The 25,411-nt window shown below is 42.0% G+C and overlaps 1 protein-coding gene across 1 annotated transcript in view; it reads right to left on the reverse strand.

The window, feature by feature from the left end:
- The window catches only part of kirrel3b (kirre like nephrin family adhesion molecule 3b), a 137,357-nt gene extending 116,524 nt beyond the window's left edge, over positions 1-20,833 (reverse strand). Inside the window, exons 1-2 of the mRNA XM_056282841.1 lie at positions 20,638-20,833; positions 9,961-10,110 (exon numbers count right to left, since the gene is read on the reverse strand). Of these exons, the coding sequence (XP_056138816.1) occupies positions 9,961-10,110; positions 20,638-20,833 (346 nt within the window). The remainder of the gene's footprint in view (positions 1-9,960; positions 10,111-20,637) is intronic.
- Between the last annotated feature and the right edge of the window lie 4,578 nt (positions 20,834-25,411).

The following is a 25,411-nucleotide window of genomic DNA, read 5'->3' on the forward strand; positions in this document are numbered from 1 at the left end:
ATGGTGCCACATTTGTAAGGAACATGCATTTGTGGGATGAGCAGCAGAGCTGAGTATGTGGGTTGCATCCATGAAAAATTTGCCAAATCTTCTTTGCCAATGCCAAACAGCTTATTTTGCTGTTGCTATTGACTCTTGTTTTGAGCTTCTGGTACCCCAGGTGCTGACAATCAGGTGCCTGATATAAGATTTATTGCCAACAAGCATTGTTACAACAAAGACATAATCTACCAAACACAAATTTCCTTACTTTTTGTGCTAAGTTTATATATATATTAGCAAATTCGGGGGACAGCCGGGAAAACACAGCAGCCAGGACACGAACCCGGGTCACCCGCACCATGGGCGACTGCTCTAACCAGTCGACTAAAGGGTGCGACCCTTTAGCCAAGGGCTAGCGAGTCTAGTCGTCCGTGGTCATCACACTACCCCCTCCTTTAGGAAGCATGTCCCTGTGCTTCAGCATATCAGCTTCTTCACGCCTCTGGGTACACACACTTCTGATAGCCTCATGGTCTCACCATTCCACTTCTGATACCAATGTAGCGAATTCGAGGGGCAGCCGGCAGCCGCTACAGCTGGGACGCGAACCCGGGTGGCGCAGTGGTTAGCGCAATCACCTCACAGCAAGGTCCTGGGTTTGAGCCCCGGGGTAGTCCAACCTTGGGGGTCGTCCCAGGTCGTCCTCTGTGTGGAGTTTGCATGTTCTCCCCGTGTCTGCGTGAGTTTCCTCTGGGTACTCCGGTTTCCTCCCACAGTCCAAAGACATGTAGGTCAGATGAATCAGCTGCACTGAATTGTCCGTGTGTGTGTGTGTGTGTGTGTGTGTGTGTGTGTGTGTGTGTGTGTGTGTGTGTGTGTGTGTGTGTGTGTGTGTGTGTGTGTGTGTGTATGTGTGTGTTGGCCCTATGATGGCCTGGCAGCCTGCCCAGGGTGTCTCCCCACCTGCCGCCCAATGACTGCTGGGATAGGCACCAGCGTCCCTGCGACCCTGAGAGTAGGATAAGCAGTTTGGATAATAGATGGAATGGACGGATTTATTTATTTATTTATTTTTTAGCTTGAGTGCCACATATTAACGCCCCCCCCATATTTTCCATTCAATCGACTTGGGTGCTGCACAAAAGTCTTATAATGACAGGAAAAACACTGTTTTTTTCTGTCTGTCCATTCATCCATCCATTATCCAAACCGCTTATCCAGTGTGTGCATTATTTTCCTTCTCCTGGTAGGCGAAAAAAGGGGTGGTTTACCACCAAGTTCGAACACCAGAGAGAGGGAGATCTGTATGCTTGGCGGAGATCTGCATTTTAAGTGCACTCCTCTAGTTGTATTTTACATTGCTTGCTGCAGTGGCTTATCAGTGACTAGGCAATAGCAACAACACTGACAATGTACAAGTAAAGGTTAAAGGGTTAAATAGAGATGCAGCCATGGCTAAAAGTGTCCACCATTGATAATCAGTGGCTGAAAAGAGGCTCTTTGATTTATCATGAAATAATGCCTAAAATGGAGAGCCTGCTGTTAGTCACACAAGGTCACCTGGATAACAATTCACCTCCATTTTATACTCATTGATGAGATTCACAGCAGTAATGCCATGGAGGATCAGAGGGTAATAATCATTACACAGTTTAAATGATGAGACCTTGAGCTGACTCATGTCTACTCCATTTGTAGTAAGCCCCTATGTATGACAAGAGTAAATTTCCCTAGCTGATTTCTTTGCTTCGCTGTTCCCTCATCTTCTTCATCCTATGGGCAAAAGACTGTTTGTTATATGTACAAACAGCTGATCTTTCCAGTTACCTCATCTTAGCAGTTGTAAACTGGTCGCTCACAGACTGAAGATGATCAGTCACACCAGGAATCAGGATCTACATGTATTCTATAAAAAGTAGCATGGGGCACAGTCAATACACACAAAGTGGCATGCTGTCTCTCATTCCCCATTACAAAAGCTGCTCAACTTTTCTTTTTTTTTTCGTGTTAAAAGTATAACAAAATATTGCTATTAATGAAATGCGTGCGCACTAAAATAATGTATGCCCTTACAGTGGTTACACATGTATTTGAAACCAGTAATTAAAGTAAAAGCAAAAACAAAAATAATAGATAAGTTTCATATTGTAACGTGCATGCATAAGTAGACACGCTAGCCCTTGGCTAAAGGATCCTTTAGTCAACTGGTTAACGTTGTCGCCCGCTTTGCGGGGGATATGGGTTCGCGTCCCGGCTGTGGCAGTTCTTGGGCTGCCCCCCTAATTCGCTACATTGGATTCCTGCACGTTACAATATCAATATGGGCATCTCTTCAGAAGAAGAATAAAAGTCCACATTAACTAAGGAGCCATTTTCTTGTTAGGCAACTCATTCAATGCAGTCCTTCCATAAAAGTACACAATTACAAATAACAATTTAATATCATAACACACCTATAACACATGGGGCACAGTCAATACAGTGGCAGGCTGTCACTCATTCCCCTGCAGCGAGTCAAGAAATATGCAAATGTGGGAAAATCTCCGACAGATTTAACAGGAGTAATTGCCATTTTCACCGACCAAAACCAATGGCAAATCTCAGAGACAGGTCAGCAATGAGCTATCGTTACATATCCATGTAGTTTAAGCCAGAATGAATTATATTTAAATGTGCTAGCTTAACCGAAGGATAGAGAATATCACAGCACATTTTACCACTTCAAAAGCTGCCTACATTTTGCAGGGGATTTGCAGTACATCACTCCTGCATCTTTTGTGTGTCACTAATTAAAGCCCCCCTAGTCTACAACAGCTAAACCAGAACTACATATTCATTCAATCAACATAAGGTTGACAATGTACAGAAATGTTGAATATGGCAGAAAATATTAAATGCAGGTTTTGAGAATTTTCACAAAAAAGAAATTAAAAATGAAATAAAACAAAATAAGGATAACATGAACAACATATTGACTCAGCTACATATGGCCCTATTAAATTGGGGTCCTCCCTATGTTCCCCGGGTCCTATAGTCCCCGGGTCCTATGTTCCCCGCTTTGTATGAGACCGGGGAATATCGGACCTTTTTGTATACAGAGGGCCCTATATTCCCCACTTTTCCCCAAAAGGGTCCTATGTTCCCCGTTTTGTATGTGCAGGGGAACATAGGACCTTTCTTTATAAAAAGGGTCCTATGTTCCCCTAGGGCACCCGGGGAACATAGGACCCTTTTTATAAAGAAAGGTCCTATGTTCCCCGGTCAGCAGGTTTGACGCTGTTTGGCGCAAAAAGTGCATTTTCAATAATGCATTATTTAGGGCAGATTATTAAGAAGACAATGAATCATACGATTTCTATTTTTATATCACAAAAACGAATTCACAAAGTCCAGGTTGGCTAAAGTATGTGGAAACTTTAGACACTACACCAATTTCAATTTATTAGGCTATAGCTTACATTTGGGCGCATAACCCACCGCGGTAGTTCTCTGATATTTATGCGCGAAATGTGTCACTTACCGAGGAAAATGCGCCTCGCCGAGTAGGTGAGCTGGCTCGTCTGTGTCTGAATGTAATATAGTAAGCCTATGTTCCTTGAGCAACTGTACCCGGGCATAGCTCAGTCGGTAGAGCTCTCGCCTATGGATCGCAAGGTCGTGAGTTCGATCCCGGGTGCCGCCAACTCAGCGTATGAGTAGCACATTGTGCGAGAAGTGCTGGGAGCTGAGGATAGGTGTTGTGTTCCGTCCTCAGCAGTCCATCTCCCAGAGGTCTAGCGCATTGTACCAGGGATAGACTCCTGCAAAAGCTGGCTGATACCGACAAGAGGCCAATTCCGACCCACTTCTTCTATGTTCCCTAGAAAGCCGTCGTTCCCATCATAACCACACCAGCTTATTGGGAAAAGCATCTGACAGATATTAGATAGAAACCATCTGCTCAGTAAGGCCCTTTAAGCATCATAATTGTAATGATAATAATAATAACATAATAATAACAATAATTGTCATGTACCGGTTCTGCATGTAAGGGCACCCGTATGTATGTGACGTCACCTGTTGACGTGGGAGAAGCGCGAGGAATATTGTTCGGGCAGTCTTGCAATACGGTGGAATAAAGCAAGCCACGTTAGGCATTGTGTAATAACGGTGTGCCTGATCATTTATAATCAATGACACCTAAATAAGCATATAGGTGGGAATAACGGATCAGAACAATAATAATGATAATAATAATAGCGTAATAATAATGATGATGATGATGATAATAATAATAATAAGGATAATAATAACAATATAGCCTTATATTAGAAATGCTAAAAATCGGATAATTGAAATATTTATAATTATAAAGTAGGCTAATAAGGCATGGTAATAACAATAAAATAATAACAATATCTGCCTGGTCTCTTAAGATTCTAAGATGCTGTATGCTACAGAAATAACGGGACATGGGCCTAGGCTAATGAATACGCCTTTTTGACAAAATATGAATGAAAGGCTAATCAACAACGCTAAAGCTGAATCACAAAACACATATTGCTCGAAAAATAATTTATAAATAGCCAAATGCACACATGATTTCGAGTTTGGAAATATTTAAGACTTGTCGTGGATGTGTGGTCATCTGCACGCAAGTTTCCTGGCGTTCTAAACCACATGATCAAAATTCACCAATGTCTAAACCGCCCGCCAACTTGCAACAATTTGCAACAATCGGTTGTTATCGGTGATAACTCGTGGACTCACTGTCATGTGCTTACTAGCCTACAAGAAGACAAACAATGGCGATAGTTATGGATGGTGATCGAGGGGGCAAAGTGTTGGTACATGAGAACTTCAGATATCAGAAGCACCGCACCAATCAAGACACCATTAGATGGAGGTGCTGGAGGAGGAACTGTAGAGTGCCACTGATCACAAATAGATTTGAAGTGGAGGACGTGGATGCTAACATTATTGTGCACGATGTTGGGGAACACGTGCATCCCCCTGACGGAGAAATGGTGCACCGTGCAGAATTCCGACAGGGGGTGATTGCAGAAGTTGCGAGGGAGCCAACAGTCCCAATAAGAAGGATCTATAATGCGCAAAGGGTCCTGCAGCGTCGGCAATGTCAAATCCAGGGTTTTAGCCCCTCTTTGTTGAGTAGCCTAATGGACTAGGACTACTCATTTTGATTTTTTGAAGAAGAAAAAAGCCTTAACGTTAGGCTAGTTAGGCCTTGGAGATTTTTGTTTTAGACCATGCCTTTTCTGGGGGGCTTCTGCCATAGACCAACCCTTTTTCAGCCAAGCTTTTTTTTACTAGAAGCATTTTGTTATTAATAGCCTATTATCAGCATTACTATTGATAGTATTGTGCCTGTAATTGTTATTTGTTATTAGGCCTCTTTTATAATTAGGCTATTATTATTATTATCATTATTAGGCTGTTATTATTATTATTATTATGTATTATTTCTTATTATTATTATTGGTATTATTACTATTATTATTATTATTATTATTATTATTAAAGAAGAACATCAAAGGATGTAAGGTAGCACTCATCAAATGAAAAAAAAAGACACAATTCTCTATTTTACCATTTCATTGTTTGGCATCAGTCATTAACTTGGCCGGGTGGTCTTCTTCAGAAACCTTAATGACTGATGCCAGACGATAAAATGGTGAAATAGAGGACTGCCTCTGTTATTTTCTTACCATTTGGTGAGTGTTACCTTACATCCTTTGATGTTCGTCTTTGATTCATGTTTTTGGTTTAGCACCTCCACAAGCCTTTAGTTTTTTGAGAAGCACATATTATTATTATTGGGCAATTAGCCTATTGTGTAAGGCAGGCGGCCCCCGTTGATGGATACTTTGTGCTGGTCCTAAATTTCAAGTCCTGGTCTAAGTTCTCTGCCTAAAAAGTTCATCATTAAAGTCTTTTTGAAAGAAAGTCTGCCAAGTGATTTAATATGGAAAACGAACTGCAAAGTAACAAGAAAGTGGCTGAAGTGTCCAGTGCTGTGCAAATTGACCTTTGAGCGAAGGTGGAAATGGCTAGGTTATACTGGTAGGCGGGCCTACTGCAAGACAAACTTGCGTTGGTTGCCGACTGTCCATGCTGAGCCGGAGAGCCAACTAACTAGGCCTACTGCAGTAAATATTGGTAAGAAATAACAATAAAGCAAATTACAGCCTCCTCTATAGGCCGAATTTGGATACACACTCAAGGTGGCCTGCGATATACAACAGCCAACAATGGTAATACGGCCTAATTTAATCAGCGGAGGAATAGATTATCGTAGCCTACATCTCAGCCTTGACCCCAGTTTTTATTATTTTGGACCCGTTAAGGAAATTAATTTGCAAAAAGGGTTCTAAGTTCCCCGGTTTGTTCCTCGATTGGCAATAGCGGGGAATATAGGACCCTTTATTTGGAAAAAGGTCCTATGTTCCCCTGGAAACAGCGGGGAATGTAGGACCCTTTTTCCAAAAGAGGGTCCTATGTTCCCCGGTGTCTATTGCAACGGGGATTATAGGACCTTTTTAGGGGAAAACGGGGAATATGGGACCCTTTTTTTTCGAAAGGGTCCTATGTTCCCCGATCGGGGAACATAGGACCCGGGGAATATAGGACCCGGGGACTATAGGCACGGCCCCTGGCATCAGGGGTCAGTGCTTTTGTATTTCTTCCTTAGCTGGATGCAACTGGAAAAATATCTATTATGCTAACGACTCTAATCACAAAAAGTCATTCATATAATGCCAAGGAAAACGAGCATCATGTTCAAAAAATAATTATAAAAGTGCACATTTGCATTCTAGCCTGTTATGCATTTTTTTTTCCGCTATGGCAAAAAATGTATCGCCTTTATCCATATTTATCCGTAATAAGTGTATCTATACCATGCCATTGATCTCAATCAATTTTGAAGGTGCAGCCTGTTACCCAAAGCAAACAATGTAAAATAGGCCTATTAAGGAGTAATGAATCCATCAGGACAGGAATGGATTTGCCTTGGGCTTAGATCAATGACGTGTGTGTGTGTGTGTGTGTGTGTGTGTGTGTGTGTGTGTGTGTGTGTGTGTGTGTGTGTGTGTGTGTGTTCATACAGAAAACAGAGGCAGGGTCTTGTGAGTTATAGCATTCACCCAGATTGTGTTTCAGTGTCACCACCAGGAGATAGAAATAAGTGAATGTCTGATAGAGGGTGAACAAAGTCCTCTCCTCTCATTTGGAGATAAAGCAGTGATGTCACATCCTTGTCAGGTACTCTAGTTTCCAGGGGACGTGCACATGACTCTTACATGGTATGGAGTATGCCAAGTCTTTCTTTTTCGGTCATGTCACATGTGCACTCCAGCAGGATTCACTAACAGGAACTCACCGTTACAGTCACTGTTGCCATGCACGGTGGATGTACGCATGATGCATGTTTATTATACAGTGTATTGATCAGTGTATTTCCGAGCTACTTCAGGGCGACTGCATTTGCCTCTAATTAGAGCAGAAAAGTGTGTCACAAAAGGGAATGAGGAGGAAATTCATGGACAGATAGGAATCATTGGCTTTTGTGTGCTGATTCCTCGCTTTGAATGGTGGACGAGTTCTCTCAGTTTAATCACCGCATGTCTGAATGGAAACAGGTCCCAGGCGGAGCATGCTGTTGCAGACGCAGCTTGTTTCTATGAATAGCAGAGTAGACCATATCACTGAAATGGCCCATGCAACCTCTGATGCCTTGCACTTTTTTTATGTGTACAGCTGCAGCTTTCCCTTTCATTGTGCATCTCTAGCAGTTGATGCCCCATTATTCTTTCACTGCCTACTGAGTTGTTTGTTTATAGAGGTAAGTGATAAAAAAGACAGCTGTGGAGCACTTTATTTAAAAAAAAGTGTGATCCGTCTCAATAGAGGACGCTCAGCTCCTGTCCGTAGCCTTCTGCTGCTTTTGAGAGACATATCTTCTCCAGGCAGGTGGCTACATTCCTCCTCATTCAAAGCCTTGTTATTCTTTATTTTCTTCTTTTGTAAGACGGGATGGAGTGTAGACTACTGATAGTTTTAGATTCACCCCAGCAGCATTCAGGCTTGCTTACTGAGCCATAGAAATACATGCTATGTGGTAGTCTTCAGTAACACAGAAAGTTAGCCAAGCACTACTTTCTGTTCATGACCCCTAATGACGTCCTGGCATGTGTTTTGTTTCTGATCTGCCCTCACTGTTGAGTTTTCACCTTCTCCGTCTTTCTCACATTTTCTCTCTTTGCTTTTTTTTTTTTCTTTCTCCACCCTCCACCTTTGCTCTTTTTAAAAATGAAATGTATTCTTGATTGACCTCTCTAGTTAAGTAGAAAGGAATCCTATAATAACTGCTCGACTCTGGCCCTATAAAAATCCCTTTTTTCTCTCTCTCTTTCTCTATTCCCCCTCTCACATACTGTACAAACACACATGTGTGCACGCACACATGCACTCTCTCTCTTTCTCTCTCTCTCTCTCTCTCTCTCTCTCTCTCTCTCTCTCTCTCTCTCTCTCTCTCTCTCTCTCTCTCTCTCTCTCTCTCTCTCTCTCTCTCTCTCTGTCACCTTTTGCCATTTCTCTATCTGGTTATCATAAATCTGTTCCTTTTCTCCCTCCCCTTGCTTTCTCTAAATCAGACTCTTTGGCTGTTGGGCCATTGTTTACTGCAAGCTCTAACCCTCCCCTGGGCCTGATAAGGACTGGGCCAGGGGATGGGATGGCTTTATTGGGGCACCCTCAGCCACTGAGGTTTAATTGCCAACCACTATCGGTGACAGACCAGGCTCCCCAGAGAAGCTGCTGAAGGTCTTGGGGTAGAAGACCCCAAATCTCTAGTGGAATACATATTTAATCGTTCCCAATCGTACGAGACTTTCATGTTTTAAAAATGACCCTGGTTGGATATTGTGGCATCGTCTCCTGAATTGCTATAACTCTAACTCACAGTCTATGTCTGTGTAGAGCTGGTCTTGTAGAGCTGGTGTGGGAGGACTATCAGATAGCAGTTACCACACACACACACACACACACACACACACACACACACACACACACACACACACACACACACACACACACACACACACACACACACACACACAAAGAAACTGTATTGTTCTACCAGCGTAAAGAGTGCTATGTATTGATTATAAGTGTTACCATGGATCTCAGTTCCTGCAGGAAAATTAATGCTGTTAATAATGAATTATGCTGGCATCCCGCATTTTCATGGATTATACTAATTCATTAGGTCAGTGCCTAAAAAGGTTGTTAGTATTTATTTGAGTGTTGTGTTGATACAACACTGATATTAAGTTTATGACTATTCATGAAGCCTCAAGTAATGAAATAACAAGGCTACTGAATGGCAGCGCGACAGTCAGTTTTGGTTCACATTAAACAACTAAGGCAATTAAACAAGAGGTGCAATGAAGTGGTGAGCTGCTCTTCAGAAAGCCATTCGCCAACTTAATGTACTGATAAAAGGCCAGTGTCAACAACACATGTCACATTTATTTTGGATTTCTGGACTCTTTCGCGTGACACAAACTTTTGTTGAATTAGATCTAGCTTTAAAAAGGAGCGAGGGATACTTGGCTCTTTTTCAGTTTATTTACTGTAAGTTACAAAATATTCCTTTATGTGTCTAGACCTGAAACGTTAAACAGGTTTGGATTCATTATATTTATTCAAAGTGAGTCAATGTAAAAAATCTGGAGTATCATGGCATCTCTATTCTCTGCGTCTGCAGAGTGATATAGTTGGGAGAGGGTGGAACGATGACAGGCGGGAGCTTTTCAGGTGACAAAAAGCAGTCAAGGGAGAAATTTGAATGTGACAGCTTTATGACAGAGTGTAAGTAACAGAAGGGAGTGAAGGAGATGGAAAGAGCAGGAAACAGACATGATGGCGCGGGGCTGGCATGCTCAGGGTGATAAATTATTATTTTTATTTTTTTGTTACCGGAAAGGTCCCTGCCGACACCGAGCGCAAGGCCATCCTTGATCCACAGGACAACACCATGGTAGCCGGGGATGGAGCACGGCAAGGTCACCGGCTGGCCGGCCACCACCACCAGGTCCTGGGGCTGCTGAGAAAACATGGCCTCCACCCCTTAAAAACAAATCAACGAAAGGGAGGGTATCAGGATGTGCTCACTGTATGTAAAAACACTGAATATATACAAAAGAAGGAACATAGCAAAAACTTTTTAAAAAAAAGAAGCAAAAACAAACAACCTCAAACAACAGAAAAGTAGGCTCATAAGCATCTGTATTTGCAAATTGCAATGCACAAAGAGGCATAAACAAAGACAAATAAGTCTAAACCAATTTTTTTGCCCATCTTCCTCAAATTCCTTTTCATGTTGAAAAAAAAACCCCTAGTGACGAATTGTAAAACTGCCACTTTTATTTTGATATCAATGACCCTAACACAAGAAACGGCACGTACATTAGAAAGTGTGAGTGCAACACCATAACTGCAGCGTATAGTAAGGGATGGCCATCACCGCTTGGCCTGGTTCATTTACATAACAGTTCAACCTACACAGAAGCTGGTCCCATATGCACCACTTTGCATACCTAAATCACGTCTGCCAACACTGCGTTACTGGCACACATTCACTCAGGCTCACACCCATGTACTCCAAATGCATGGCCGTTATTAGCTGCACTCCTGGCTACCATGAGCCCAGACGGAAAGTGGTGCTCCATGTACTCCATTAGAGGAGGGGGTGTAAGGATAGGGAGGGGGTACGGGTGGGTAAGAGTGGTGGGTAAAGGGGGGGGGGGATGCGGATGTGCGGAGGGAAACACTGTTGGAAACAACAGGCTCTTCAGCTATCTATCTAAAAAAGCCTATACCAACACACACACACACACACACACACACACACACACACACACACACACACACACACACACACACACACACACAAACACACACCTCACAATTGGGAGCAAGAATTGAAACAGGTTTAAAAATGGTACATCTCTCCCACTTCAGTGAGTGAGGCTTTGGCTGTGATTTTGTTTCTCTCTTTAGGCCTCTGCTTGGCATCCTGCACATCATATTCTTCATACATTTTATAAATCCATTATAATTCTGTTTATCCTCTTTCAATGTTGTGTTCTGTAAATTGTGTAAACACATCATCCATTGCACGTTGTCCGCCTTGGGGGAGAGATCCCTCCTCTGTTGCTCTCCCTGAGGTTTCTTCCTATTTTTTCTCCCTGTTAAGCGTTTTTTTTTTAGTTTTTTTTTTTAGGGAGTTGTTCTTTATCCAATAAGAGGGACTAAGGATAGAATGTTGTGTTGCTGTAAAGCCCACTGACTGAGACATATTTGTAATTTGTGATATTGGGCTATACAGATAAAATTGAATTGACTTGACTCTTTCTTCTCCCCATTTTCCAAATTTAACATTGCATCTGTTGACAAAACACGGACCACGAGGACTACACACTCTGGAATGGCCCATCATCCCGCTGTCCCTGTCACACCGTACATAGTGGCACTAACTCATCTGCCTCATTGCTCCTTTTATACGGAAAATGTGGTAAAACAGGCACACAGACATGCACCTACCCATCATCAACACACACACACACACACACACACACACACACACACACACACACACACACACACACACACACACACACACACAAGCATATGCAAGCATATTTCACTTATTGTATAAGTATATTATAAATAATATACAATTACAGATAGATAGATAGATAGATAGATAGATAGATAGATAGATAGATAGATAGATAGATAGATAGATAGATAGATAGATAGATAGATAGATAGATAGATAGATAGATAACATATTTGAGATTATCAACTCAAAAGGCAAAAAGAAAAAGAAAATATAACTGATTATGATAATGAAACAATGACACTGACAGCACATATGTGGTAATTGACATCCTGTTTCCATTCCATCATCGCTCTGTCGAGGAAATGGAATTAATCATTACAGTCATCTAGTTCATTTCCTCATACACTTAGTTTTATATTCAAAAGCTATTACTTATTCTATTACAGCGCGGGGAATAGATGTGCTTTGTTGAACAACACCAATGGAGGAGAGATTATTGAACAGCAAAATGATGTTAATGTTGTTGAAATATGTATCATTAGCATCACCCCAACTCATTTTTCCCACGACTGTGTTCCACGTGATGGATGGCTAGTTATGGAAGCCAGCACAAGTTTTCATATTGAGTCATGAACTCTCTGCTCTGTGCACACACACTGTCATGCATGCCCATGAATGCGCGCACACACACACACACACACACACACACACACACACACACACACACACACACACACACACACACTCATTTTAATGTCATTCTATTAGGAAACCAGCATAAGGGAAAAAATTGAATGTACATATATCACTAGTATAACAAATTGACTCAGTTCATCTGTACACAAAGTTTAGTGGGACAACGTGTTTCATCACTCGTCTAAGTGACCTCATCAGTCTCAGCTGAGTGCAGGTATCCCCACCCTTATAAACAATACAGTGGCATAATGACTGAAATCATCAATCACACTGGTTTTACATGAACATGCAGCGACCATTAACTAGGATTGCAATGGCCATGTGTACTATTCACAGTGGATTGGTTGCAATAGTTAGTTGTAATAGTTGCAATCACAGCATTGTAAGATAGCGACAGATGTACTCTTAGCCGCCCCCCTCCCCCAGTTCAGGGACAGTCACTCCCTCTTCACAAAGATGGCCTCTTTGACTCCCCGTTCAAACCAGCATCCACGGGGGCCAAAGATGCCATCTATGTGAAGAGGGGATGATCATCCCTGAACCGAGGAGAGGGGCTAAGAGTACATCTGTCACCATCTTATAACCATTGCAACCATTCCCCAATCCTCTGTGAATAGTACACCTGGCCATTGTAACTCTAGTGAATGGTCACTGCATTTTCATGTGAGATCCATTGCTGGTTTCAGTCATTAGGCAACTGTAATGTTTATAAGGTTGGAGATACCTAAACTTTGTGTCCATATGAACTGATTCAACACTCTGGAATGTGATATACATTGCATTTTTTTCCTGATGCTGGTTTCCTACTAGAATCACATTAAAAAGAGCCAGTGTGTACATTGTGCATTTGTGTGCGTGTGTATGTGTGTGCATGTGTGTTATTAAGAGTATAGAGGGCTGTTGAAAGGCTGCTGTTGGAGATACTGGCTAGCCGAGATGTCCACCGTGTGTTTCACCACATATGTCTGACTCCACACCTTGACAGCTTTGTTCGGGACTGTGTTCCCACATCAGGAGCTTATCGTACCTGTGCACAGCAAACCAGTCAGTTCACAGATGAATCGTGCTAGTGCAGACAGCCACTCAGTAGGTGCTCGTGGCAGGTGTCAGAGGAAAAGCAGAAAGGCTGCCTTTTATTCAAACCCTTATATCTGCCCAGTTGGAAAAGCTGTTATCAAAGAGCCCAATCTGTGCCTTAATTGATTTAATGTCAGAGGGATTGCTGTGTTGCGTGTACTGATGCGGGGATACTTTCTGCAACTGTCTTTCAGCTTCATTTCTCGAACTTCCCTTTGGTCTCCTAACTCTGTCTTTTTGTCATTACAATAGAAAAATGAATTAAAACTAAAATAAAAAAAAATGAAACATATGAGTTTCACAGAGATAGCTGTCATGTGTCTACAGTACCTTAAAACATTTTTTTCTCCTGCTCACTAGTCAGGACTACACTGATCAGCCAAAAAATTAAAACCACCTGAGGCCACAGCCATCAGGGAATACCATTGCCAGGGAGGGGTGTACTTGGTCTACAATGATGTTTAGGTAGGTGGTACATGTCAAAGTAACATCCACATGAATGCCAGGACCCAGGGTTTCCCCAGCAGAACATTGCCCAGAGCATCACACTGCCTCCGCTGGCTTGGCTTCTTCCCATAGTGCATCCTGGTGCCATCTCTCCCCAGGTAAATGACGTACACACACACCTGGGTGTCTACATGGTGTAAAAGAAAACATGATTTATCAGACCAGGCTACTTTCTTTCACTGCTCCATGGTCCATGTCTGACACTCATGTGCCCATTGTAGGCACTTCCAGTGGTGGATAGGAGTCATCATGGGCACTCTGACTGGTCTGCGGCTACGTAGCCCCATACCCAGCAAGCTGTGATGCACTGTGTGTTCTGACACCTGTCTATCATAGCCAGTATTAACTTTTTCAGCAATTTGAGCAACAGTAGCTCTTCTGTGAGATCAGACCAGACAGGCTAGCCTTCACTCCTGATGCACATAAATGAGCCTTGGGCGCCCATGACCCTGTCACTGGTTCAGTGGCTGTCCTTCCTTGGACCATTTTTGGTAGGTACTGATGACTACATATTGGGAACACCCCACAATACCTGCCATTTTGGGGATGCTCTGACCCAGCCGTCTAGCCATCACAATTTGGCCCTGGTCAAAGTCGCTCAGATCCCTACGCGCGTCCATTTTTCCTGCTTCTAACACATCAACTTCAAGAACTGACTGTTCACTTGCTGCCTAATATATCTCACCCCTTGACAGGTGCCATTGTAATCAGATAATCAATGTTATTCACTTAGTCACTTACTTTTCAGTGGTTTCAATATATTGCCTAATCATTGTATATCACACATAGTATATTCAACTTGATTATGTCATTTGATCAAGGATCACAAAATGCTAGCTGGCTAATCAAGGCTAACAGCAATTCAGGCCTGTAAGCATTGTGTAACCCTTGATCATACCACATCTGTATAGACAAGTATTCATCTCACAATTGAAACATCAAGATATGTCAGTGACAACACCTGTATTGTGTTTTTGCTGTGTTGAAACAAAATATATGTGATCACAGATTGAATCAAAGGTCAAAGAAAGTTGACTTTTTAACATTGTGGGCAATGACAAATGGAAGTATGTCAGCCATGTTTGAAAAAGAAAATAGTGTTTAACAATATCTCCTCTTTTCCTTTCCTTTAAAAGGAGCATATAATGCACAATGAGCACACTGTCATCTTGGTGATGGAAGCAAGGGAGCACATTCCAGAGCTTTCCACAAACAGTCAGAAACAACAGGATCCAATGTGCAAATATCATTGCAGAACTAAAAAGCTGGGTTGTCACTGACCTCCTATCATGTCTCTCCTCCCACTTCAGGGTGGGGCACATCACCAATGAGCACAGCATGCACAGATATCATGACTGCGCCTCATGAAAATACCTTTTGGCCAGCGCAAATCCACATTTCACACTGCACACCTCTAAGAAAGCCTAGGACCCTTTGTCTTTAACACGCTGCAAACATAACTTCAGAGCGCTTCATCAAAAACTCAATCAATGTACCAGTTTGAATAACAAGTAGCACCTACTTGGAGATGTACATGCACAATCAAGCAAACACTCACTTCCCTTTTAAAGTTACTGTCTAATTCTTGTATCAGAATTCTCTGTCTGCAGGGCGTCCAGACAGTGTAGTGGTCTATTCTGTTGCCTACCAACATGGGGATCGCCAGTTCGAATCCCCGTGTTACGTCCAGCTTGGTTGGTCTGCGGGTGGGAAGCCTGATATGGGTGTGTCCTGGTCGCTGCACTAGCACCTCCTCTGGTCGGTCGGGGCACCTGTTTGGGGGGAGGGGGAACTGGGGGGAATAGTGCGATCCTCCCACACACTACGTCCCCCTGGTGAAACTCCTCACTGTCAGGTGAAAAGAAGCGGCTGGTGACTACATATGTATGTGGTAGTCTGCAGCCTTCCCCGGATTGGCAGAGGGGGTGGAGCAGCGACTGGGACGGCTCAGAAGAGTGGGATAATTGGCCAAGTACAATTTCGGAAAAAAATGGGGGAGGGGGGAAATAAATAGATAAATCAATTCTATGTCTCTTGCCCCTGCATGTGTCTCTCTCCCTGTCTTGCTCTCTAACATGCAGACAAATTTTAATCATTGTGAATGGGTATTAAATGTTTGCTTAGCTGTAATTCTCATCTCATCCTCACATAAGTGAAATTCACTGACGCATGGATAGAAAAGTCCTCTATAGACCTGCATATCTTCATAACAGAGCGAATGTCTGCATAGTGCTGATGGTGCACCGCCCTTCCCCAGTTGATGAACTAAACTTGCTATCAAAGTACTTCCTTCCCATTAGGCCTTGGCTGAGACATACCACAAATGAAGATGTAGATCATCAGAAGAGTAGTGACAATGTGTGGAATGGGGTTGGTGTTGTTGGTGAGAGGTATGCAGTTTGTACCATAAATTAATTCAACCACAGTAAATTCGACAAGGCTCTGCCAGTATGAAAGATTCATGTGCCATTGTTGGGGAAATATCATGCCATCTCTCATCTACAGCCTCCTTTTGTTTGGGCCAGCCAGAAAGGCAACGCACAGACAACCTTTGGCCCCTTTTTTCTGAGAGATATTTTCATAACTCAATGAATTAAGAATCCAGCCCCTAATATGGACATTTATCACCAGCAGAGATGGTTTTGGGAGGAAGGTAATTGTGCAGGGGCTCAGGTGCGGCTGGTGCTGGAGATCCCTGTTAATAATGCTTTCATAAAGACACTGATGGGATGGATGGGAGAGAGATTAATGGAAGAAAACAGATGTAGCCATGCCGATACGCTAAGAGATAAATGTTCCCTGATAGGCGGGGTCAGTTTGTGTAATTGTGTTAGCAGTAATAAAACGAGAGGCAGACACCTTGCGTTTGTTCTTGATTAGCATCAGCTTATTACCCCACAGGAAAATACATTTGCCTTCTCGACATAGTTGTGTATGCTTATGTCTGGCCTTATGAGACTAGATATTTACATATATCAGAAATACTTTGTCTAAAATATAAATGAACATGGACAAATTTGTTAATTTCTTCAAAACTTCAGTGCAGTAAATCGGTATATAAGATGAGCCACCATTTCAGTCCTGGAAATTCAGATTTGACCAAAGGGTGCATTTTCCAATCAGATCCCAATCATAGCTTCACTGCCCTGGATGGAGTTACAATCTAGGTATTAACCGCCAGTGCCTCCGGCTGGGACCAAACTTTTCAAGGGAGGCAAATGCCACCACAATTAACCTGAATCAGGAGACCAGTCAACAACAGTGTAGCACTAAATCAGTGCAGAGGAAAGGAGGGATCGGTAAATGTCCACAGGTAAATGTCCACAGTTCTAGGAATGGGTTGTCACTTTATAGAGATTGATTAAAAAAAGATACATTTTACACAAAAAACACAATTTTGTCCATAAACACTTTTTTTTCCATTTTAAATCAAGATCATTTGGGTAGGTTACTTGATGGTAATTAATGTTGTGGTGCCTTCTTTTGGTCCTCCAATTTATTCAAATTCAGCTCTCGGTTGTATACATCTGGTGTAACATTCATACTGGTTCTTGTTATTTATGGAGGTTCAAGGTCTTTGTTTGGGACTGCAAAGACCCCCCCCCCACACACACACACACATACACACACATACATACAAACAGTATAGACTAACAGTGTGTCTTCTCCTAAGTGTTGTATTTCCCTTCAAATAGTTTGTTTTCCATTTAATGGACGCTTCATTTCCACACAGGGTGATTAGCAATGTTACCCCCACCATTGCTGTTCTCACCACTCTTTACAGACCAGGCCTGGAAACGAGTGTCCAGAAACAGCAGCTGCCCACTTCAGATTGTTAGTCAACGTGCCTTCTGTGCAGCATGTGGCCACACAGTTCCAAAGTTTAGGCTGGGATCATAATGAACACCCATCACCCCCTCCTCCCGCCTGAGTATTTTCTACTGGCCATTTAAGAGCAGAGACAGGAAGGCATCAGAGGTGAGAAAGGACTTATATATTTCATTTTCTGTCTTTTTGTGCTAGCAATGACCGGTGGCCACGTTTCCCTATTTTTCATGTAATTTCTGCTGTGTTGGATATCATAAAGTGATGGGTGTCAACAAACACGGGAGAGGCGGAGAGAGGGAGGATAACACACAACAAGATTCATGAACTACATTTGCTCATTTAGCAGATGCTTTTATCCAAAGGCTCGTTTTTAAGAGACTGAGTAATCAGCAGATAAATTTGAATGTTCGAATGAACCAACTGGCATCATAGAGCACTACAAAGCAATCATAACATAGCCAAGAGTTCACTTCACATCCAGTAGATTTTGTGTAGGTGCGGCACAAGAACATACATCAAGAAGTGGGGAACAGGGGAATTACAGTACAAAATGGATGTACAGATTGTCTGTGAATGTTCTCATTCATCCAGGTCATGGTTATCCTAAGGAGTTGAATCAAATGCAACTGGACTTGGTATATATCCGTGAAGACGTTTCGCCTCTCATCCAAGAGGCTTCCTCAGTTCATGCCTTTTCTCATCACCAGCCAGTCAGACTAGCTTGGTCTAGTCAGAAAGGCATGAACTGAGGAAGCCTCTTGGATGAGAGGCGAAACGTCTTCACGGATATATACCAAGTCCAGTTGCATTTGATTCAACTCCTTTGGATGTACAGATTCAAACCCACGACTTTGTAGGGACATGGAATATGTATCATCCTTTGAAGTACTAGGATACAAATGTCATATCAACCAGTTCTTCATTGTTTCTAATGATGCCAATCTTACCCTTTCAATCAACACGCCACCCCCCCCCACACACGCCCCTTGAAATTGATTACAGTTTCTCTCCATTGCTTAAACTCTAAAACTGGTTCCTGTAGCATAAAAGCCCATACCCTTACATCATTCCCAAAAACACACACACATTTCCCATAACCGTAAACACCTGTTTCCACATGTTTCAACAGTCAAAACCCTTTCTGCAAAACCTTACACAAAAGTCAAAGAAGGTTGAATCAGTTCATCTGGATACACCGTTTATTGATAGTTATGTTAAATCCCTCAGCAAAGTGACATCTTCAGTCTAAACTGACTTCAGGTATCCCCACCCTTATAAACAACGCAGTACAATACAGTGTCTAACGACCGAAACCAGCAACCAGTTTCATATGCAAATATGAGTGTGTCCATTAACTGCAGTTTCAAAGGTCATGTGGCCTTTGAAATGTTCATTCAGCAAACACATGCTCTCAATATAATTAACTCAAGTTATCACAACCTAAACTCAAAGAGCACACCTTTCTCCAGGTGCAGACACTAAGCCTCAAAATGGTTAAAACGCATCAGAATTGCAGGGTCTATAAATAGGGCCTACAGGCATGTCCATGTGCTGTGGAACAATGGATCCTAACAATGTCTAAGTTGCAAGAGAACGAAGAGGAAGAGGACGAGGATAACAACAAGAAATACAAGTAATATCAGATGAAATCCATCATCATGTACTCATACATTGGAGGACTATGAGAGAAGCTGGACAGCTAATGCAACCCAACCTAAGCCATTACACAGTTGCATCCATTGTCTGTACTTTCAGAAGGAAAAATGGGTAATTTGCCTTGTTGTGATAAATGTAATGCTGTAGTGCATATAGACTGAATCCCCACTTTGTTCTCAGTGTAGTTTTATCACAGTAACGGGTGACCATAGGTCAGTAATGGTCAACTTTCCTTTTTGCAGAACTGAGAGGCGACCATCTATTGAAAGTAAGTGAAGACTTCCCACAGCTAAACAGGAGACTGCTGTGGTGAAAAGGGTGATTGCCAGGGAAATTCAAACCCTGTCACGATATCTCCCAGTTCAGTCAGCTCATAACCTCAGTCATTGTCTCCCATAGCCTCATTCTGTTGTTTTTCCTGTTTTATTTTGAAGTCCTCAAATGTCATCATTGCCTGTTTTTCCTGTTTTGTTTTGAAGTACTCACCTGTCTTGTCTTTTCAGTTCCTGCCCCTGGTTTTTGTCGTCAGCCAACTCTGTTTATACCTCACCTGTACCCTCATTAGATCCCTAGCACATATACTATCCTGGTTTCCCTTTTCCCCTGCCAGATTGTCTTGTGTCTTGTGTGTACTGCCAAGTAATCCAGCATTCGCTAGTTCAAATTCTGCCTGTCTACATGGTTTTTGAGTCTTTGCCTGTTTTCTGGACCTTGTTTCTATTTCCTGACCTCATTGGCTCTGTTTGCCTGTTTGGACTGAAGGTGTGCTTTGGACCTGTTTTTGCTCATCTGCCAGCCCCTTGTTTATCTGGTTGCCTGTTGGGACTGATTCCCTGTGTAATGACCCCTACCTGCTTTTCATCATTGAACTGTTACTGTAACCTCCCTGTCTGAGTCCTGCGTTTGGGTTCTCATCTGAGTTTCCATGGGAAACGTTACAAACCTAAATAGTTGAAGACCAGGTAGTCTTCCAAGGAATTGACAGCATCAGCATTCATTCAGAAGAATCGCATAAGGACAAAGCAGCTGCACCATGTGCCTTTTGAAAGGAATTCAGACAGAGTTAAGGAGCAACCATTCTTATATGTAGGTAATTGCTATACACGTGCAGACTTTTTACAGTATGCAGACTATGGCCCATCTCCCCAGCATATCAATACAGTACTGCATAGTAGTGTGTTACAGTAACTGCAGTACATAATCTTTCATTCTAGTACAACAGTACAGTACTGTATTTGTAGTACAGTAAAATGTGTTGTTTTTACTTTTGTAGGGAATCTTTGAGCTGGATGCCATGGCTGACCCACATGAGTACACCTTCATTGACAAGGCAGGGTGCAACCTAACAAAAACGGGCACAACATCAATTGTCCCCATGCCATCATACAAGTTCCTGGCCAGAGAGGAGGCAACATCACCATATGTGCAGCCATCAGCAATCATGGGTTCCTCTACCGCCATGTCAAAGTGGGTCCCTACAAAACAGCACAAACCCTTCAACTTTTATGTCAGCTGCACAATAATATTCAAAATAACATTCCTAAATAGGAAGGGGAGCCAAGGAAACCAGATCAAGCCCAATATGTTGTCATTTGGGATAACGTGATTTTCCATTGGGCTGCTCTGGTTCACATCTGGTTCAATGACCACTCCAAGTTCACCATTTATTTATGTATTTATTTTTGGTCAGCATATTCCCCATTTCTGAATGTGATTGAGGAATTTTTCTCAGCATGGAGGTGGAAGGTATATGACCGCAACACCTACACGCAGCAAAACCTCCTGGAGGCAATGGTGGAGACCTGTGGTGATGTGTCTGTGGAGTCTATCCGGGCACACAAGGGCATTTTTCCCATGCTACCTGGCAAGAGCGAACATAATATATGACCTTAATGAGATATCATGGCCTGACCCAGACCTGAGATGAGATGCTGAGAATGCTGATGCCGCATATCCTGTATATTTGCTGCATTTGGTAATTAAGCTTTTGGAAATTGAGTATTTTACTATGCATGGACTCTTCCTTACATGCTTTGTCAGAGTGACATTTCAAAGGTCAGGTTTCTGACCAAAACAGCATATACAGTAGTATTACTGTATCCGCTAATGTTAGAGGTATTGATTACAGTACTGTTTTGAATTTCTCTCGTCAGGGTGTCCCTGAAAGCGTTAGCTAGATAGTCAGTGCTGTGACTTTACTAAATTCCACATGATTTCTCTGAAAACCTGTTCTAAACATTTTGGTAGCAGTGTTTTGAATTAATCCCTCCAGTGTGTAACAAACAGTCATCTAGTCTGTGTAGTCTGAGGGCAAAGTTTGAATTGGGACCAAGAAGTTAGATGTATGCATCGTTGGATGTGAGTTTTTAGAAATTGTGTGTGAAGACTTGAGAAAATTTGTTGAGTTGTTCCAGGGATGGTGTCCAAGCAATTGAGGAAATATGTAAGAAAAAAAAATCACTACAAAATAAAGAGCATGTGAATAGAAACAAATAGGAAAAGTGCCGCAGTGTGGTGAGAAGCCTTTTTCAGTGTAACCTAGCAAAATGCACAGGGAAGTATTTGCGAACGTAATGTCAAGTAAAGTTAGTTCCACTAAATCCCAGCCTGAAGTCCAAGGCAAACATAATTCTTCTGCAATATGGATTACTTTATCTAAGCCTATCTTTGCCCTAATTGAATCTTGCCTATTGGGCCTCACCTGATTGGCAGTACAATCTGAGGCTCCCATCTCTCTGCCTATAGTTCCATACTCAAATGTTTATCTACAGCTCATCCCTGGAGCTCATCCAGCATGAAAGCCAGTTAACCAAAGGCACAAATCAGACCCCTTTTCAAGAATCAATGAAAGTATTCCTACATTACAGAATGAGGCGTATTGGTTGTCCCCACACAGCAGAAAAGGTATCCAGTAGCAAATCGTTAAGATAAGAAAAGATCAATCACTCTACGTCCAACCAGATAATATAAATGAAATCTGTTACAAAGTCATTTTCAGTAAATGGGCAATGAGAAAAAGACAGAATCCCTCCATCAAATGGCATCTTTATCACAATATTGAAGTCACTGTAAGAAGTCCAGCAGTGTCGCCTAAAAGCATCTTAAGGCTGAAAGGGAGGAAGCAAGATAATATAAAGATATGAGTACATGTACATTCAGCAGTCTGCTCGGCAGCTGCCTGTTTTTATTTCATAAAGGCATGCTATAGTAGACATCATGTGCATGGATATCACCGTGGATTCTTTACAGAACAAAGCAACATTCGTCCTGGCAGTGAGTAATATCAGCAGCTTTGTTTTTCTTTGTTACACGGATGTAATTTGGTGGTGTCTTCTAATTTATTGAATATGACTTCAGGTTGGGGATTGACTGGGGCATTTAATAAAGCACACCCCCCTCTCCATCTCTCCCTCTCTTTCTCTGTGGGGACAGATTCTTACCTTTAATCACACGGTGCTGTAAATCCCACACCCACGACACAAGCGTGCAGTCTGTCGCTCTCACCATTAATCCCACTGTTCATGATTGGCCCACTTAATTATCAGCAGTGCCATTGTTTATTCGACACTCAGTGGAGCATGAGTCATCGCTCATCAGTTCATTTAGAAGAGGTAAACTAAAAAGGCAGGACTCACGCCATCCTTGAAAACATCATCTCACCCAAGTTTGCGGTTTTAAATCCAAACCGCTAAAATGTTCGACAACCAAATCTACAAATCAGGTGCTGAGACAGATTCAAGAGGGTGACTGAGAGAGTGATTTGGCTATAAAAGAGTTAAGTGATGACCAGTCGTAACGTGTTGAAGGTCAAGATTGGACCAGCTTCTCATTACAGTCTAATTTGTTCATGACATAAAACCCAATCACTTTATATCAACACATTGTGAGTCACCGGATCAGTCACCAAACAATTTTGATAAACTGGAGATGATTTATTGCTTATGAGAGCCTTAATAGGGCAATTAGAGTGTCACTTCCCTGTTACTGGGCCATCAACATTTGTTAGGGTTATAACCTGGCAATGTGGCATAATGCATGGCACAAGGCTTTAAGAAACGTCTGTAGTCATGATCACACATGCTCACAAACACAAAAAGCACATGTGTATACACACACACACATACACACTCACACAGCATTAGACAGACACACACACACACACACACACACACACACACACACACACACACACACACACACTGGCACAGCATTAGACACAAAAAGTGCCACATACAAAGCTTTCTTAAAAAGTCTAGGGAGAAGCTGATGCTAACTGTCTGGATATTAAAGATTGAAAATATGCTAATTAAAAACTTAGCATGCCTAAATGGAATAACTCAGCACTATAAAACGTGTTGAATGAAGCTGTATATAGAGTGTAGTATTATGTATTAGGCCAGCACACAAGGGATGACTTAAATTCACCAAGTTCCCTCAAACCTGTCCACAAATGTTGCCATTCTGACAGAAATCACCTTCAGTATGCACCGAACAATGAAAACTGCATTTGGCAGAGAACAAATGTCCACCTTTACAGACAGCAGGAAAAAGAGAGACATTGCTGTGAATGTCAGGGATTCACATAGCTGTATTGACTACCCGTTAGCCTACTGTGGTTCACCGTGAATCAAAATCAGAATTTTAAGTTTTGTTTTGGTTTTTTTCCAGAGCGTTAGAATTCAACAGCTTTATTACCTACCTTCCTTTCCACAAAACAGCAAGGGAATCACAATACATTTATTTTGCAGAGCTATAAGCTTCTGCTGTACAGACTACTCCCCAATTCATATGTGTGTATCTTCAATATGCACAAACAATAAGGCACCCCTTGCTAAAAAAAAATGTTGCATCCCTTTTGCCCATAAAAAGCCTCAATTCATCAGGACATGGACTCAATAAGATTTTTAAAGCATTCCAGTCAATATACTGGCCCATGCTGAATCCAATCTTCTCCATTTTTGCGCTGAGTTGGCTGGTAGCAGATATCTCCTCCAAACTGTTGTTTAATTAAATCTTAAAGAACTTCAATTAGTTTGAAAACTGGTGACTAGACAGGGCCACTACATTAACAATTAATTATTTTCATGTTCATGGAAATATTCTTGGGCAACACCACTGAAAGATGTATGTTACATTTATTTAGTATAGCACCTTTGACAGAGCAAGGTCACAACATGTTTCACAAGAGTATAATTGTTAAAAATAAAACCATAAAATCAGTAAATAAGAAACAATAAAATATAAGCAATAAAATATAGGCAACAAAAGACCTTAAGAACATAACATTACAAACACCAGACAGCACAAGGCAAGACAAAGGCCAGTTTGAATAAATCAGTCTTCAGCTGCTTTTTAAAGGCATCAACAGACGCTGATGATCATATGTCTTTAGGAAGAATGTTCCACAGTGTCAGAGCCACAACTCCAAAGACACATTCACCTTTTGCTTTCAGTCAGGAGTGAGGGACAACCAGTAGGCCCTGTTCAGAAAACCTAAGCAACGAATGGGAATAGAATAATGGAACAGGTCACAAATGTATCCATGTCCCTGACCGTGCAGGGCTCGACATGTCAAAACAAGAACCTCAAAATGGATCCTAAACTTGATGGGAAGCCAATATAAAGAAGATAAGATGGGTGTCATGTGAGTCATCCTGCTGGAGCTTGTCAACAGCCTTGAATTAGTGTTCTAGGCCATTTGTAGAAGGTCCAGGGATGACTTGCTGAGGCAGGTGAAAAGGCAATTGCAGTAGTCTAGCTTGGATGATATAAATTCATGAATAATTATCTGTAGCTCAGGTTATGATACAACAGACTGAGTTTAACAATGGTTCTTAAATGGAAGAAACATGTATGGGTCAATGATTTAACATATTGATCAAAGTATATAGCCTGATCAAATATACAAGCTATGCATAGGTTAATACTCCTGTCTGAGCCCCTGACCAAAGCATGGCAAGAAGAACTGGAGTTGGTCCCTGGGCGCTGCATAGCAGCTGCCCACTGCTCCAAGCTACAGTGGGTGTTGGGATGGGTTAA

Source organism: Lampris incognitus, chromosome 7 (assembly GCF_029633865.1).
Source record: "Lampris incognitus isolate fLamInc1 chromosome 7, fLamInc1.hap2, whole genome shotgun sequence".
NCBI lineage: Eukaryota > Metazoa > Chordata > Actinopteri > Lampriformes > Lampridae > Lampris > Lampris incognitus.